The sequence below is a fragment of the Elephantulus edwardii genome, unplaced genomic scaffold (assembly GCF_000299155.1).
Source record: "Elephantulus edwardii isolate Elephantulus edwardi_28Jun2011 unplaced genomic scaffold, EleEdw1.0 scaffold00049, whole genome shotgun sequence".
Taxonomy (NCBI): domain Eukaryota; kingdom Metazoa; phylum Chordata; class Mammalia; order Macroscelidea; family Macroscelididae; genus Elephantulus; species Elephantulus edwardii.
Window position 1 is genome coordinate 12,576,919 of NW_006399799.1, and position 13,619 is coordinate 12,590,537.

General features: G+C 47.9%; 1 protein-coding gene across 1 annotated transcript in view; it reads right to left on the reverse strand.

Annotated features, from left to right (window-relative positions):
* Window positions 1-13,619, reverse strand: part of RIMS3 (regulating synaptic membrane exocytosis 3) — a 39,259-nt gene that overhangs the window by 4,691 nt on the left and 20,949 nt on the right. Inside the window, exons 3-5 of the mRNA XM_006886508.1 lie at window positions 11,675-11,922; window positions 4,688-4,829; window positions 1,652-1,764 (exon numbers count right to left, since the gene is read on the reverse strand). Of these exons, the coding sequence (XP_006886570.1) occupies window positions 1,652-1,764; window positions 4,688-4,829; window positions 11,675-11,891 (472 nt within the window). The 5' untranslated portion in view covers window positions 11,892-11,922. The remainder of the gene's footprint in view (window positions 1-1,651; window positions 1,765-4,687; window positions 4,830-11,674; window positions 11,923-13,619) is intronic.

Genomic DNA, 13,619 nt, shown 5'->3' on the forward strand with positions numbered 1-13,619 from the left:
GGAGCTGGTCCTCATCCACTGTGGGCCCCGCTTCCAGCAAATAGGGGCTCCCTGTGAGCATGGTGGAGGGCAGGCTCTTGGCCTGCAATGAAATCCTGGCTTCCATGCCTGATTCACAGAGTACACCATTTGCACCTGGGCTTCCTCTTCTGCTGTGAGAGTTAACAGTTGGGATTGAGCACTTCTCAGATAAGGGTTAAGTGGTGACTTGTGAGTCACTCGCTGCTCAGGTCTGAGTAATGGGAAGGGGGGAAGAGGAAGGCTAGATCTGAAGAGGAGCTGCTTGTAGCCACAGGGGAAGGAGGAAATCTGTGAGCTCCTGAACTGAGCCAGACAGAGCTATGAACAAGCATAGACTTAAAGAAATGCTTCCTAAAAGGGAGCTCTGATGGCTTAGTGGCAAGAAGCTGAGCTGCAATCGCGAAGGCATACTGTTCAAATCCACCAGATGTTCTGCTGGAGATGGAGGGTAAATCTCCTCCTGTGCCAGTCAGATCCAATTCAACAGCACACAACAAAGTGGTGGAGTGGGGGGAAGGAGAAAAAAAGAAATGCTTCCTAGCTGCTGAGGAGAAAGCCACAGCCATTGAGTCAATTCCAACTCCTAACAATGCTACAAGACAAAGCAGAGCTGCCCATGGGGTTTGAAAGGCTGGAAATCTACAGGTGCAGAACGTTACAGCTTTCTCCCACAGAACAGCTGGGAGGTTCGAACCGCTGACCTTTCAGCTCACAGCTGAGCATTTAACCACCAACTAAGAGAGGGGTTCAAGGACTAAAAGGCTTCTGAGTGTCAGCAAGCAGATGAGGGGTAATAAGTGAAATAAGACACAGTTCTTAAGGAGCAAGTAAAATATTTCACAGAAAATACCCAAACCGATATCGACGTGACATCAAGTCAGGTGACCCAAATCAAGTCCCGTGACTCGTGGTGACCTTCCATCAGTTTTCTGAGGAGGTAAAGCTTATTGAGAGGAGACTGCTCCTCTCTCCCAAGGAGCAGCAAGACTAACTGCCGACCTTTCTGCTGTTGTTATGCACCTTCAAACTGGAAAGGACTCCCCGCAGACCCTCCCAACAGGTTTTCAGCGGCAGTAAACTGAACGAGAGGAGCCTATCCCTCCTTCTTCCTCAGAGCAGCCGGTGAATCTGAACCACGTGCCTTTGGGCTGGCAGGGCAACTCCTTATCACTAAGCCACCAGATCTCCCTAACCTTTAGATGAGCAGCCTAACTTGGGGGCATTATTATTCCCATTTTATAGATGAAGAAATCAAGGCTCAAAGAAGAGGCATGACTTGCTTGCTGGAATAAGTGCTAGGAAAGCGGAGGCTGAGACTATTCTTGTTCACCATTTTATAACTAGCAGTTAGCATTGCCCAGCACACAGTAGGCGGTGGAAGAGTGAGTGGGTGAGGGAAGGAGGAACTGAGGTAGGGAAGGTGCTCCGAAAGCTTCAAGACAGTCCAGGAGAAACACCGGAGCCCCTTTCTTCTCTGAATGATGAGCTCGAGGTTAACTCCTCACGGCGTGAGGGCTCCTTTCTGCTGCTCATACCTCATCAAGGGTTCTCCCCACCTCCCCAAGCGCCTCCCTCATGTTGCATGGTTTTGGTTACTCTCATCCCTCTTGCCCAACCTCTGAAGACTCACCCATTGGTGGTGTTGCCAGCGTCTGTCGCCCCACAATCTGGGCCGGGCCCAGTCCATCCAGAAAATCACTGAACTGGCTCTCAGCCCCGAGCCTGGTGGTGGGGAAGATGAACCTGGAGAGGGAGGCAGAGGAGCATATGAAGGTATCTGGGCAGCCCTGGTGTGGGGGTGCAGATAGCAGGAGGCAGTGGCTTTGTCTCTGGGGTACAGAGCTCAGTTCCTCCTCTGTACAATGTAGTTAAACACCCTGGCTAGGGACAACAGAACTGCTCATTTCTGCACAGCTGAGAAGGAGGGGTGGCGGGAATAACCAATAACTTTAGAGTCACTTAAAAAAAAGAGCTATTAAAATAACATAATGGTGGTATTTGATCCTAAAGCATCTGGGATTTCTGATGTGATCCGTAAAAGGCAAGCCTTGCTGGACCCCTGCACCCTCACCGGACTCATGCCAAGAGCCAGAAGTTTCTAGGCCTGGAACAAGTTCCGAGAACTGAGGTTTGAGTTGACTTGAGTTTGAAATTTAAATCAATAATGTGAGGCAGTACCCAAAACAGCAGCTGAGATCAAAATAACACAATTATAGGGTTGAGGTTATTGGCCAGTGACCATGGGTAGTCAGTGACTACAGGGGGCCCTGGAAATAGTAACAAGGACTGACAGTGATTGGAAGCTGGCCAGGTGCCAATACCGTGGTGAATGTTCTGAATGCTTGAGAGCATTTAATCCTACAGCTACTCTGTATGATCGGAGCCATCATCCAATTTGACAGATGAGGAAACTGAGACCAGACACATGTGCAAAACAGAAACGACGCTGAAAACACAGGCTAATTGTGAGGGCTAAAGGAAGGTGGTGCGTGGAAAGTTCCAGATGCATAGGAAGCAGTAAGTGGTAGGGATTGCTGATGTCGTCATTGTTGTCATTAGGACAAAAGGCTACTTTTTCATGTCCTTGGGCCTAAATGTCCTGGGTGGGGCCAGCAGAGAATGGACAGAAAGAGGGAAGGCTGCCCAGGTCTGTCTAGGAGCTTTAATGGGCTGGACAAGATTCTAAGATATACAGCAGCCCTGCCTCCGGGCTGGAGAGGGAAAAAGCTGTCCAAGAAAGAACCTGGTGGATGGCTTGGCGCTGAGCTCCTGGTGGCCAGTGCCAGGCACGAAGGCCAACAGGCTGTGTGAGCTTGTGGAAAGCCTGTGTGTGCTCCACTGGGCTCAGACTCTACTCCCCAGAAGGGGCTTCCAGGCTACTCACCCTCATTGTCATTGGTTAGTAATATCCTAAGATCATATCCTTATGACAATGGGATCCAAGGAAGTTCAATTTTAAAAATGAACACTCTTAAGGTTACAGAGTTTTAGGAGCCTAGAGACTATAGACAAAGATTATTTAAATGACCTTAATTCAAATCTCAACACCATCCCCATCTTGAGCCTCAATTTCTCCACTTGTAAAATGGAGCTATACCCCTCATACGCAGGTGAGAGCTGGACAATGACTAAGGAAGACCAAAGGACTGATGCCTTTGAATTATGGTGTTGAATTTAAACACCACAAATGAGAATGTTGAATAGATGGACTTCAAGAAGAAGAAATCTGTCTTGGACAAAGTGCTCCTCAGAATCTAGGATGGTGAGACTTTGTCTATAAAGATGGCATGTTTTCAGGAGGGGCCAGTCTCTGAAGAAAGACATTACATTTAGTAAAGTGGAGGGCCAATAAAAGAGGAGGAAAACCTCAAAGAGAGAGGTTGGCACAATAGCTGAAATAACAGGCTCCAGAAGGCAGTGCCGGCAAGGATGGCTCAGAACTGGGTTGGGTTTTATTCTGTTGTAACAAAGTCATCATGAGTCAGAATTGGCTTGACCCAACTTATAATGACAACGTATCCCTCTGTCTGTTCTATTAAATAAATTATCACATGTAAGCCAGTGTTTCTCAAACAATCTGGTCGAAGGATCTATCTGTTGGAATTCCTAGTTCATAAAAAAGAAAAATATATAATTCACAAGTGAAATGCAATAACAACGTTACATTGCCACGAGTGTTTCTAAATGCTTCCCCTCATTTTCTGTATGTCAGTTACCCGGGTTCCACAGTCCCACATCCTGATCTGATGGCAGCCCACAGACTCTAGCATAAGCAGCACTAAAATGAAATTGCCTGCAGATGCCCAACACGTGGAAGATACAGTAAAGTGAGCAGCTCTCGCACTTATGGAAGCAGTTCTGGTAGCAAGACCCTTAAATAATGCAGCTTCCAACTCTCGAAATTGGTTTTAGGGCCTTGATGAAGTAGAATCTGAAAAATCTAGTCACATAACCATAGATTCATATATTCAGAAGAGATCTGAGAGAAAATCTAACACAACGAATCTCTAGGGTTTGTTGGGGTTTTTGGGTTTTGTCCTCTTGTTTGTTTGTTTTACTGCAACCCACATATAAATATAAAGATATATTTAGTACCATAGCCTGGTGTAAATATAGGTACAAGCTATATATGAAAACAGATGAAAAAGTCAAAATAATATTCAACAGTACTCACAAAAATGTTATATATGATACACACAAGTTTCCTTTGTCTCCTTTTAAAACTGGTATTGGCCCACTAAGTTGATGTTACTTCCGATCTCCAATTTGAAAAACACTGACATAGTCCAACCTCGTCCCCTAAACTCAGGCAAAGGCACTGTGAGAGGTGCATCTGCCTTTCAAACCCTCTCCTCCAGCAGGGCAGTGCCTAAGTTTTGGGAGAGAGAGGTCCGCTCCTGGAGACAGAAGGGGCTTGCTATTCCTGGGCTCTGGGAGCACTCAGTGGGAAAGCACAGCCCAGGTCAACAGGAGACACTGAGACCCAAGCAGACGGCTGGGGAGGGGGTGGAAGGAGACAGAGCTATCAGCGGAGTCCAGACTCTGGACTAGCAACCAAACCAGGAGATTTTCCCCGAGTGTCCCCCAGCTCCGTGACCCTAGGAGACAGAAGGGGAGGGGCGTGGAGTCAGATGATGATGGTGGGGCTGCGGAGGGCTACACGCACGTGCCGTCCGAGCTGTTGCTGTTGGTGCTCCCATCCGTGGACTCCCGGCTCCCCTGGCGCGTGACCCGACTCCTCATCTCCACCGCGATGCCCGTCTCAGTGCTTCGTCGGATGTTGCTGCGCAGCTTCTTGGTGGTCCCTTCTGTGAGCCCCCCAAGCACAGAGAGGAAACAAGGTCAGCTTGTAGATGAGGTTTCTCAGGGGACTGTCAAAGTCAACCTCTGAAGAGGGGCAGGATGGGCATCAGGTCTGACTGGAGGCAGGGGCACTGCTGAGAACTTCTAGAACTGGTGGGCAGCTCGAGACACCTGGTCCTGCACCAGGCGACAGGGACAGAACAGACTAAAAGGATGGCCAGACATGGAGTGGAGCCGTGGGGTTAAGAGGAGCCACACGCAAGTCCCAGCCCTGCAGCCCCATGCCCTCAGCCTGATCCTCACTGGGTTTCCTGACACCCACCCTCCCACTGCCCTTTCAGCCCTTGCCCCACAGGGCATCTTTCCCTATCTCCTCTGCAAAGTTTGCCTTGTATCTTCTTTGTGAATCCAAGACTTACTGTCCCTCTTCCAGGTAACAAAAAAACCCTATCACAGCCAGACCCCACAATCCACCTTCTTTGCCACATTCACAAACCCTACCAAGAACCCCATTGTGAAGCCTGTCTGCTTTCAAATGAACACGCCTTCTTGAGTGGATCTGAACATGGAGAGGGATGTGTAGGGAGAGGCTGCTGGGAAAACAAGCCTAGGAGGAACTGTAGGTTGACCTGGATTGCCTCGGGCTTTTAGAGGAAGGTCTGAGAGGACCCCAGACGCTGAGCAGGGAGAGTCCACCCATCGTCTCTTTTTCCTGATCAGCGGGCACTTTGTCCCCACCAGCCACCTTTCTGGGCCTTGCAGGGAACATGGGGCACTTTCCTTCTCCTCACAGCGCACCATCCTGCCTGGGTTTCCATGGTAACATCCTCAGCATTGCAGTGTGGTCCCTCTAGACACCCTCTCCTCCTGGGGGTGGGGTCAGGGAAGAAAATGAGTTGCATGTTTGGGACTTTCCGGCTGAAGCTTGGCTGCCTGAAGAGCCTGATAGGAAGGAAAGTGGTGCCCAGATGGGGACTGCACCAAAGAAATAATTTGCTGTCTGGTTAGAGGCCTAGATAAATTAAGAGTAGAGTTGCCTACTGGGATGAAGAGAGGCTGGGGGGCGGGACATGCATATTATCCCCCCAAAACAATGGGGAGAGGAGAGCTGATTACCCTGGCAACCCTCCCTTCTACTCACATCCAGCAATGAGTTGGGAAGGGGATGTCCAAGACCCCAGATTGGGAAAAGGAAGGCTATATTCTTCCTGCTTCACCTACTTCTTTTCCATGAAGACCCCATTGTAGGATGGAAGGCTGAGAGAGCAAATGTCACTAGTGGATATAACGAGGGGTGGCTTGGAGCAGTGGTTGAGGGCACTGAAGAGTAACGTATTCTCTGAAAGCACCTAGTTTCTTCTAGGATATTGGAGTAGCTAGCATATCCAGGACTCAATCAGCCCATCAATATGTTTCTCTCTCTCTCTCTCTCTCTCTCTCTCTCTGTCTGTCTCACACACACACACACACACACACACACACACACTCATATTACTTCATACATATTTCTTCCACACAGCAAGCAAAAGCAGATACACAAACAAGTACTATCAATCACATTTGTGAATGCTCTTGCTCAATATGTCACATGTGTGTTTATACAGTCAGTTACTATTTTCCTAAGTCTAGTGTATTCTGGGTGATAAAAGTCAAGTCGCATACATGGTCTCTTCACACTGTAGCACTTGGATTTGCACCTTCCCAGTCACAAACATGGTTGCAAAGCCACAAATAGTACATAACTTCACACACATCCCACAGAGGACTCGGTAACAATGGGGAGCAGTGGAAGAGACTCTCCTTGTCCCTGCCTCCCAGATAGCTTCTAATACCCCCTCTACCACTGTGGTTAGAGAGGTGCATCTGTGGAAGCTGCTGAGGTCATTCTCCCTCCCCTCGTATCTCTAAGCCTCCCCTCAACACACACCCTGAGTGAAGTCAGAGCCTCATGTTCTCATGATCCTCAATCCTCTCTCTTGTAGAACTCGAGAAAACTGTCTACCATGATGTGCCATTTCTCACTCCCCTTCATCAATCCCCATTTATTTGAGTTATGATTTAGCAGAGACTAAGTACCATGTGTTCGAAGTGGCAACAAAAGGTCTTGGGCCTCAGAAATACATTACTGGGGAGTAGCTTCTCTTTAGAGAATTGGGCCACACTGCGTGCAATAATTCTTTAGTCCTCATTGACTGAAAGACTTCAAGAACCATCCTATATGTGCCACATCAAAAGGAAGATAGTCACTGCCTCCATAGCACTCTCCATGGCATCTCCTCTCCCAACTCTAACTCAGAGCCCAGAGCCCAGGGGAGAGCTGTTGCTATCCCTGGTGCTGAAAAGAGAAGTGGCTAAGACAGTCCAAGATTCCAACCAAGGTCCAGGCCAGAGTTCACCCTGGTTCTGGGATCCCTATAGCTCTGACCTACTGTTTCCTACAATGGGAAGAGTGTTATATTTAGTGGGAAGCTAAGATAATGTCTTTCAGCTTCATTTTACAGAAGAGGCTGCAGCCCAGTGAGAAGGAGTTTACCAAAGTACTTGGGAGGGAGTTACAGCCCTCCTAAGTCTCACACTGAGTTTTTGGTAGACTGTTGTAGGGCAGCATGTGGAATACATTGGAAGGGAATAAGGCAGAAGAGAAGGAGAGAAGGCTGGTGTGACCAGGCTAGAGACACTAGAGACTGAACGAGGGTAGAGGCTTTGAAACAGACAGGAGAGAGTGGGGGTGCTCTAGCCAATGGCAGACACTGATAAGCTTGGAGGAAAAGAGGCACCTGGGAGCGGAACCATCCATCCCATCAAGGGCATCAGAGGACACCCTCCTAGGATCTTTTCCCAGAACAGGGACTCAGGACCAATGCTCACCATGAGGCTGCCCCACATAGCCCCTGGAGCCAGATGGGGATCCCACCCAAGATGGGGCTTCAAGTGTCAGGCAGGGTCTGATAGACCACGGCAGGCTTAACATAAGCCCAATTCTAGGTATATACATCTGCAATACTAGCAACCTCTCCTCAAGGCCTAGGAGGGGAAAATAGGCAGAAGGGATTAATTATAGATGGGAGAAGAGTACACTGCAGAAAAGGGGAAGAAATGTGGGGCCCAGGGAATGAATTTCTTTTTTTAGCCCTACTAAAGATAATAATAAAAACAGCATCACCCTTCACTGAGTATTTGTTACTATGTGCCATGCATAAAACTGAGTGTCTCTTCTCTGTATATCCTGTCTCACTGGCTCCCCTATAACCCCACCAGGCATACATTCCTGTCTTCATGTCTCATTGTCTGTAAAGCATGCATTGTGTCCTTATGTATTACTGTCTGCCAGGCACCTATTATTGTCCTCATTCTACAAATGAGAACACAGGTTCAGAGAGGTGAAGTATGACCCAAGTCATCCAGCTGGTAAATGACAGGAGGTGGCTCTGAGGGCTTTGAAGATTTTCTTCAGGAAAGTTCCTTCTCTTTTCAGGCTCCGGATGCTTTATGGGTAAAATGAGAACAATATCTCAAGATGGCCTTTTAGCTCTGACATTGGTGCCTGGATGATTCATAGAGGTTCTTTAGCTTAAAGGGCACCTGGGCAGTTCCCCTAGCTCTGGGGCCCAGGGTGTCAGCTGTGCCCTCCTATGTCAGAAGTGAGAGAGCCAGAAGTCCCCTGATCACTCATCTCTCTTTGAGACCAAGAGCCTGGGAGGTCTCCAGTGTCTGATCAAACCCTGATTGGTGACTACAGGGACCAGCTAGATGGACAATCCGAAGCATATCACTGGAACACTTCCAAGTGATTCACACTCCAGCCCTGGCCTTGAAATTACTTCATGCAAAAAGAGATTTGAGGTGATCTAGTGGCAGGAAGCTGCACTGCAGTCCCAGAGGTGCACGGTTCAAATCCACCAGATGCTCTGCTAGAGAAGGAGGGACAATCTCCTCCTGTACCAGTCAGATCTGATTTGACGGTACACACACAAAAATAATAAAATTTTAAAAAGGATTTTTTTTTAAAAAAAAGAGATTTAGGGGAGCTCTGGTGGCCTAGTGGCAAGAAGCTGCACCGCAATCCCAGAGGCGCACGGTTCAAATCCACCAGATGCTCTGCTGGGAAAGGAGGGACAATCTCCTCCTGTACCAGTCAGATCCGATTTGATGGTACACACACACACACAAAATAATAAAATAAAATAATAATTAAAAAAAAAGAGAGAGATTTGAGGTCTGAATCTGGATCATGTGGATGCCTCATCTGGTCACATGGAACCAGACTCTCATAGCCTCAAATTCCATGACCTCCTATTTTTAATCCTCTATTTTTAATTTCACACTTGGATCCTATCCCTTCCCAATCCTTGGTTCCCCAAGTCCCCCACTTCCTGCCTACCCAAAGCTAGGCCCACTGTGTGTCACCAGCAATTCAGGCCTCCTCCCTGATAAGCATTCTCCTCAGCTAGAAACCACGTTGCGTGCAGCTTGACTGCTGGAAAAGACCATCCCATGTGCTCCTGTCTCAGGTTTTGTAAATTCTATTTTAAGGCCTGGAAAAGTCCTCCACCCCCAGCCCAAGCAGCAGTCTTGATGAGCATTCTCCCTGGATCCTCTGGCGCCCCCGCCCCCTCACCACCCCCATCCAGCTGCCTATTTGAAGGTTTCTTGGGGAAGTTGCTACTCTGAGCAAAATAAGCAGGAAGAGATTTTGAAACAAAACCAGCTGGTGTCTGGGCTGGTGCCACAAAGTGGAAAAGGCAGGGGCCCGGCAGGGACGGCAGGTTCCTCTGGGGTGTGGGAGTCCAGGTTAACTGTATATGACAAGTGACCTGCAGGTGTGAGCATATCAGGGATCCCATGGCTAGACGTCTGAGAAAGTGTATTTATGAGGATGTGCTGCTAAGGTGTGTGAATGTGGCTTTGCGAAGTGTATGTTTCTGTGACACAGGCCATTGTGTGTACCTGTGCATAGCTGTGTCCATGATTTGGGCCTGCCAATCATGGACGGCAAGGTAAATGGCTGGTTTTATCTGTGTTGTTGTTACAGGCCGTCGAGTTGCCTGTGACTCATAGCAACCCTACGTACAACAGCTCTGAAGCCTGCCCTATCTGGAGCCAGTCTCACTGACTCCGACACGCCTACCCTCATTGCCCTAGTTATCCTGTCAATCCATCTCATCTGGGGTCTTCCTATCCTGCACTGTCTCTCCACCCTTCTAAGCACGATGTCCTTCTTCAAGGACTAGTCCCTTCTGGTCACGTGCCCGAACTATGTGAGGTGGAGTATCAAAATCTTTGCCTCCAAGGAGAAATTTGGTTTCACCCTCTCCAAGCCAGACATATTTGTTCTCCCGGTGGTCCATGGCATGTCCAATACTCTTTTCCAGCACCACAACTCAACAGCATCAATTTTTCTTCTGTCATTTAGTCATTGTCCAGCTCTCTGATGCACCATGCCTGGATTGGGCGCACTTTAATCTCTAGACTGACACCATTGCTCCTCAGCACTCTGGAGACGTCCCTGATAGCATACTTCCCCAATGTGAGCAAATATAATGTTAATTGGGAGGCTTCAGGTGACACAGTTAAGACATCGACTACAGGTCCAAAGGTTGGTGGTTCAAACCCACCTAGTTCTGCCTCAGAAGACACGCCTGACAATCTGCTTCCAAAAGGCCATCGCCTTGAAATCTCCTAGAACAGTTCTATTCTAGACACACAGTGTGGTCATGAATCAGAATCTACGTGATAATAGCTAAGAGCCCCAATGTAGGGTGATGGGCATAGTAGGCTTCCCTGCAGCGCAGGTGGCTTTCCTAAGCACTGCATTTATGTGACTGTTCAAGACACATCTGTGTGTGACAGTCTTCCTTGTGGCTTTGTAATACAGCAGAGTGCCGGGGAACAACATTTGTGTGCCTCTTTGTACTTAGGTAGTCGGACCATTATAGGTGAGACATAATCATGTGGATGTTTGTGTCAGTGAGATTGTGGTGTCACTTAGCCCGGTGCCAGGAACACAATGGCTGTTTAATAAATAATTACTGATTAGTATGTAAGTCTTTGCACAGAGGTAACAGAGTGTAAAGGTTCAGAGTATGGGCTTGGAAGCCCAGCTGTGGTGAGTTTGAATCTAGGTTCCACTATCTATTAGTTGGGTGGTTTGGGGCAATATACTTCCCTTCTCTTCATATAATGTTTCTTGAATGATTTGCTCAGCATACAGATTGAACAGGGATGGAGAAAGAAAGCAATCTTGACATACACTTTCCCTGACTGTAAACCATACACTGTTTCCCTTGTTCTGTTCAGACAACTGTTTCATAGCCTATACATGAGCACAATTAAGTGTAAGACACCATGCTGGGAAAAGTGGAGGGTCTGAGAAAGAGAGAAAGACCCTCGATAAGATGGAATGACACAGTGATGTACCAATGGGCTCAAGCATGTTGGAGATCACAAGGACGGTGCGTGCAGGATAGTGCAAGGTTTCCCTCTGTTGTTCACATGAGTCTCAGGTACACAACAACAACAACAGTTCCCTTCTCTATGTTTTAGGCTCTTCACCTTTACTACCCGCCTCAGACTTATATGAAGAGTAAATGAGCCAGTACCTGTATTGAGCTTAGAACAGTTTATAATAAACAGAATAAACAATAAACATGCATGAGTAAGTGTATGTGGGTATGGGGGCAGGTGAGGTACTAGCATCAAACACAAGAATGTACATCAGAGAGGGCAATCCTTGGGTGCCCTGTGAAAAAGGCTCACTCTTTCCCCCACCCCACCACACCCCTGGCCATTGTCAGTAACCACCCCGCACCCCCTCTCCCGCCCTGCCCCTCACTGTCCCGTGTCCCCTCACCAGGCTGGGGAAGCTGCAGTGTGCTCTTGCTCCACTGGGTCAGGCCCACGATGGCCACCATCTTGGCCCCCAGGCTGCTGCGCCGCTTCTTGGCAGTGGTGGTCCCGGCGCCGCCCCCAGACTGCTGGGCTCCGCAGATCTCACCGCTGATGCTGGAGCTCCGCACCACGTTCCTGGAAGCCGCGGCCGAGGCCGGACCCGGCTCCCCGTTAAACATGGTCCCCCGGGCAGCAGGGCCTCAGATAACTCTGGGAGGTTGAGGGAGAGAAAAAGGACCCCCTCAGCACCAAGGTCCACTGTGATGAACCCCACTCCTTCCTAGTGGCTGACCTTGGACAAGTCACTTGGCCTCAGAGGGCCTCTTGGAGCTTGTGAAGATTAAATGAACAGATAAATGTACGGGTCCTGTACAGGATCTGACTCAAACACTGGTAGGATTAGAACATGGCTGTGAAGGATTTGGCGTCTGACCTGCTCTGGCAGCAATGACTGAGCCTGTGAACTGATGGCCTGTGTCTGAATTTCAAATGCAGCTTTTACACACTGACAGCAGCCCTAGTGATGCAATGGCTAAGTGCTGGGCTGCTAACCAAAAAGTCACAAGTTAAAATCCACCAGCTGCTCTGAGGGAAAAAGATGTGGCGGTCTGCTCCCAAAAGGATTTATAATCTTGGCAACCCTGTGAGCAGTTGTGGCTTGTTCGATAGGCCCCTCCATGAGATAGCCATGAGTCGATGAGCCTGGGTAACCATGTGACCAAAACCAGCTCTCTGTGTTTCAAGGAACATCTCAGAAAAATAAGAGCCAAGAGCACTTAGCTCACAGGATTGCTGTATGATTTCAATGAGAAGCATGTAAAGCACCGAACCCAATGGCAAGCACAGGGTAAACACACAACAAGTGTTCGTTCACTCACTCACTCACCACCGTTGAGGCAAATCTCAATGGGAGGAGACAGCCCATCTTCCTTCTTCAGAACCAGTGGTGGATTCCATCCACTGGAGACTCTAGGCCTTTTGGTTGGTAGCATGACATGTGGCAGACAGCTCTGGCAGCCTAGTGGTGAGGAGTTGCACTGCCAACCCTAAAGCAAGGGGTTTGAATCCACCCACTGCTCCTTGGGAAGAAGATGAGCAGCTTTCTCCTGTGTGATTTAGACTCTGAAAACCTGCTGGAGGGCTCAGAGCTGGAGTTGCTTCTGACTAGATGGCATGTAACACCACACCAATGGAGAACACTATTCAGGGTGGTGCTATTTTCACAGCAAATAACAAAAGAAGAATAAAACTGGCCCCATGTTGACCAGACTGTGGACAAGGTCATCTTGTTCAAAGGTAGTGGTCCAGAAAATAATAAAGAAGCAAGCAAAACCCGTAATTAATTACATGACTTAAAGGGAGCAATTAAAGCATTTAAATTTATTTTCTTCCGGCCTCTATCTCATATGTCTTTTTTTAAAAATTGAACTCATTCTGCAAATACAATTTTATATCCTATTATTTTACATTATCTGCCAATGTCATTAATATTATGAGTTAAGATTCCAATGTTACGATAATATCTCATTTTATGACCCACTCTCCCTTTCTCTCTTTCACTTTTAACCTTTTTTTTAAAAAAATCTAATCATTTTATTCAGAGGTTTCAAGGGAAGAGGCAAAGATATGGGGGAAACTAAGCTCAATAATCACAGTCCAACAGGATCTCCTGTACCTCAGAGATGCCGAAAGCACTTTTGACCATTTTTTTCCTTTTACTTCTTACCATTTTTAAATAACTGCAATGAGCATGTTTAGACACAGATTTTGTCAGTTTATAGCCTTAGGACTGATTCTCAGTAATAGAGTCACTGAAACAGAGGCTGTATACACGACAGGCAGCTCCACAGGATGCATTCCCTTGTCCTGCTTCCTGAGAAGCACTGGTTTTGTCCACACACCACCCC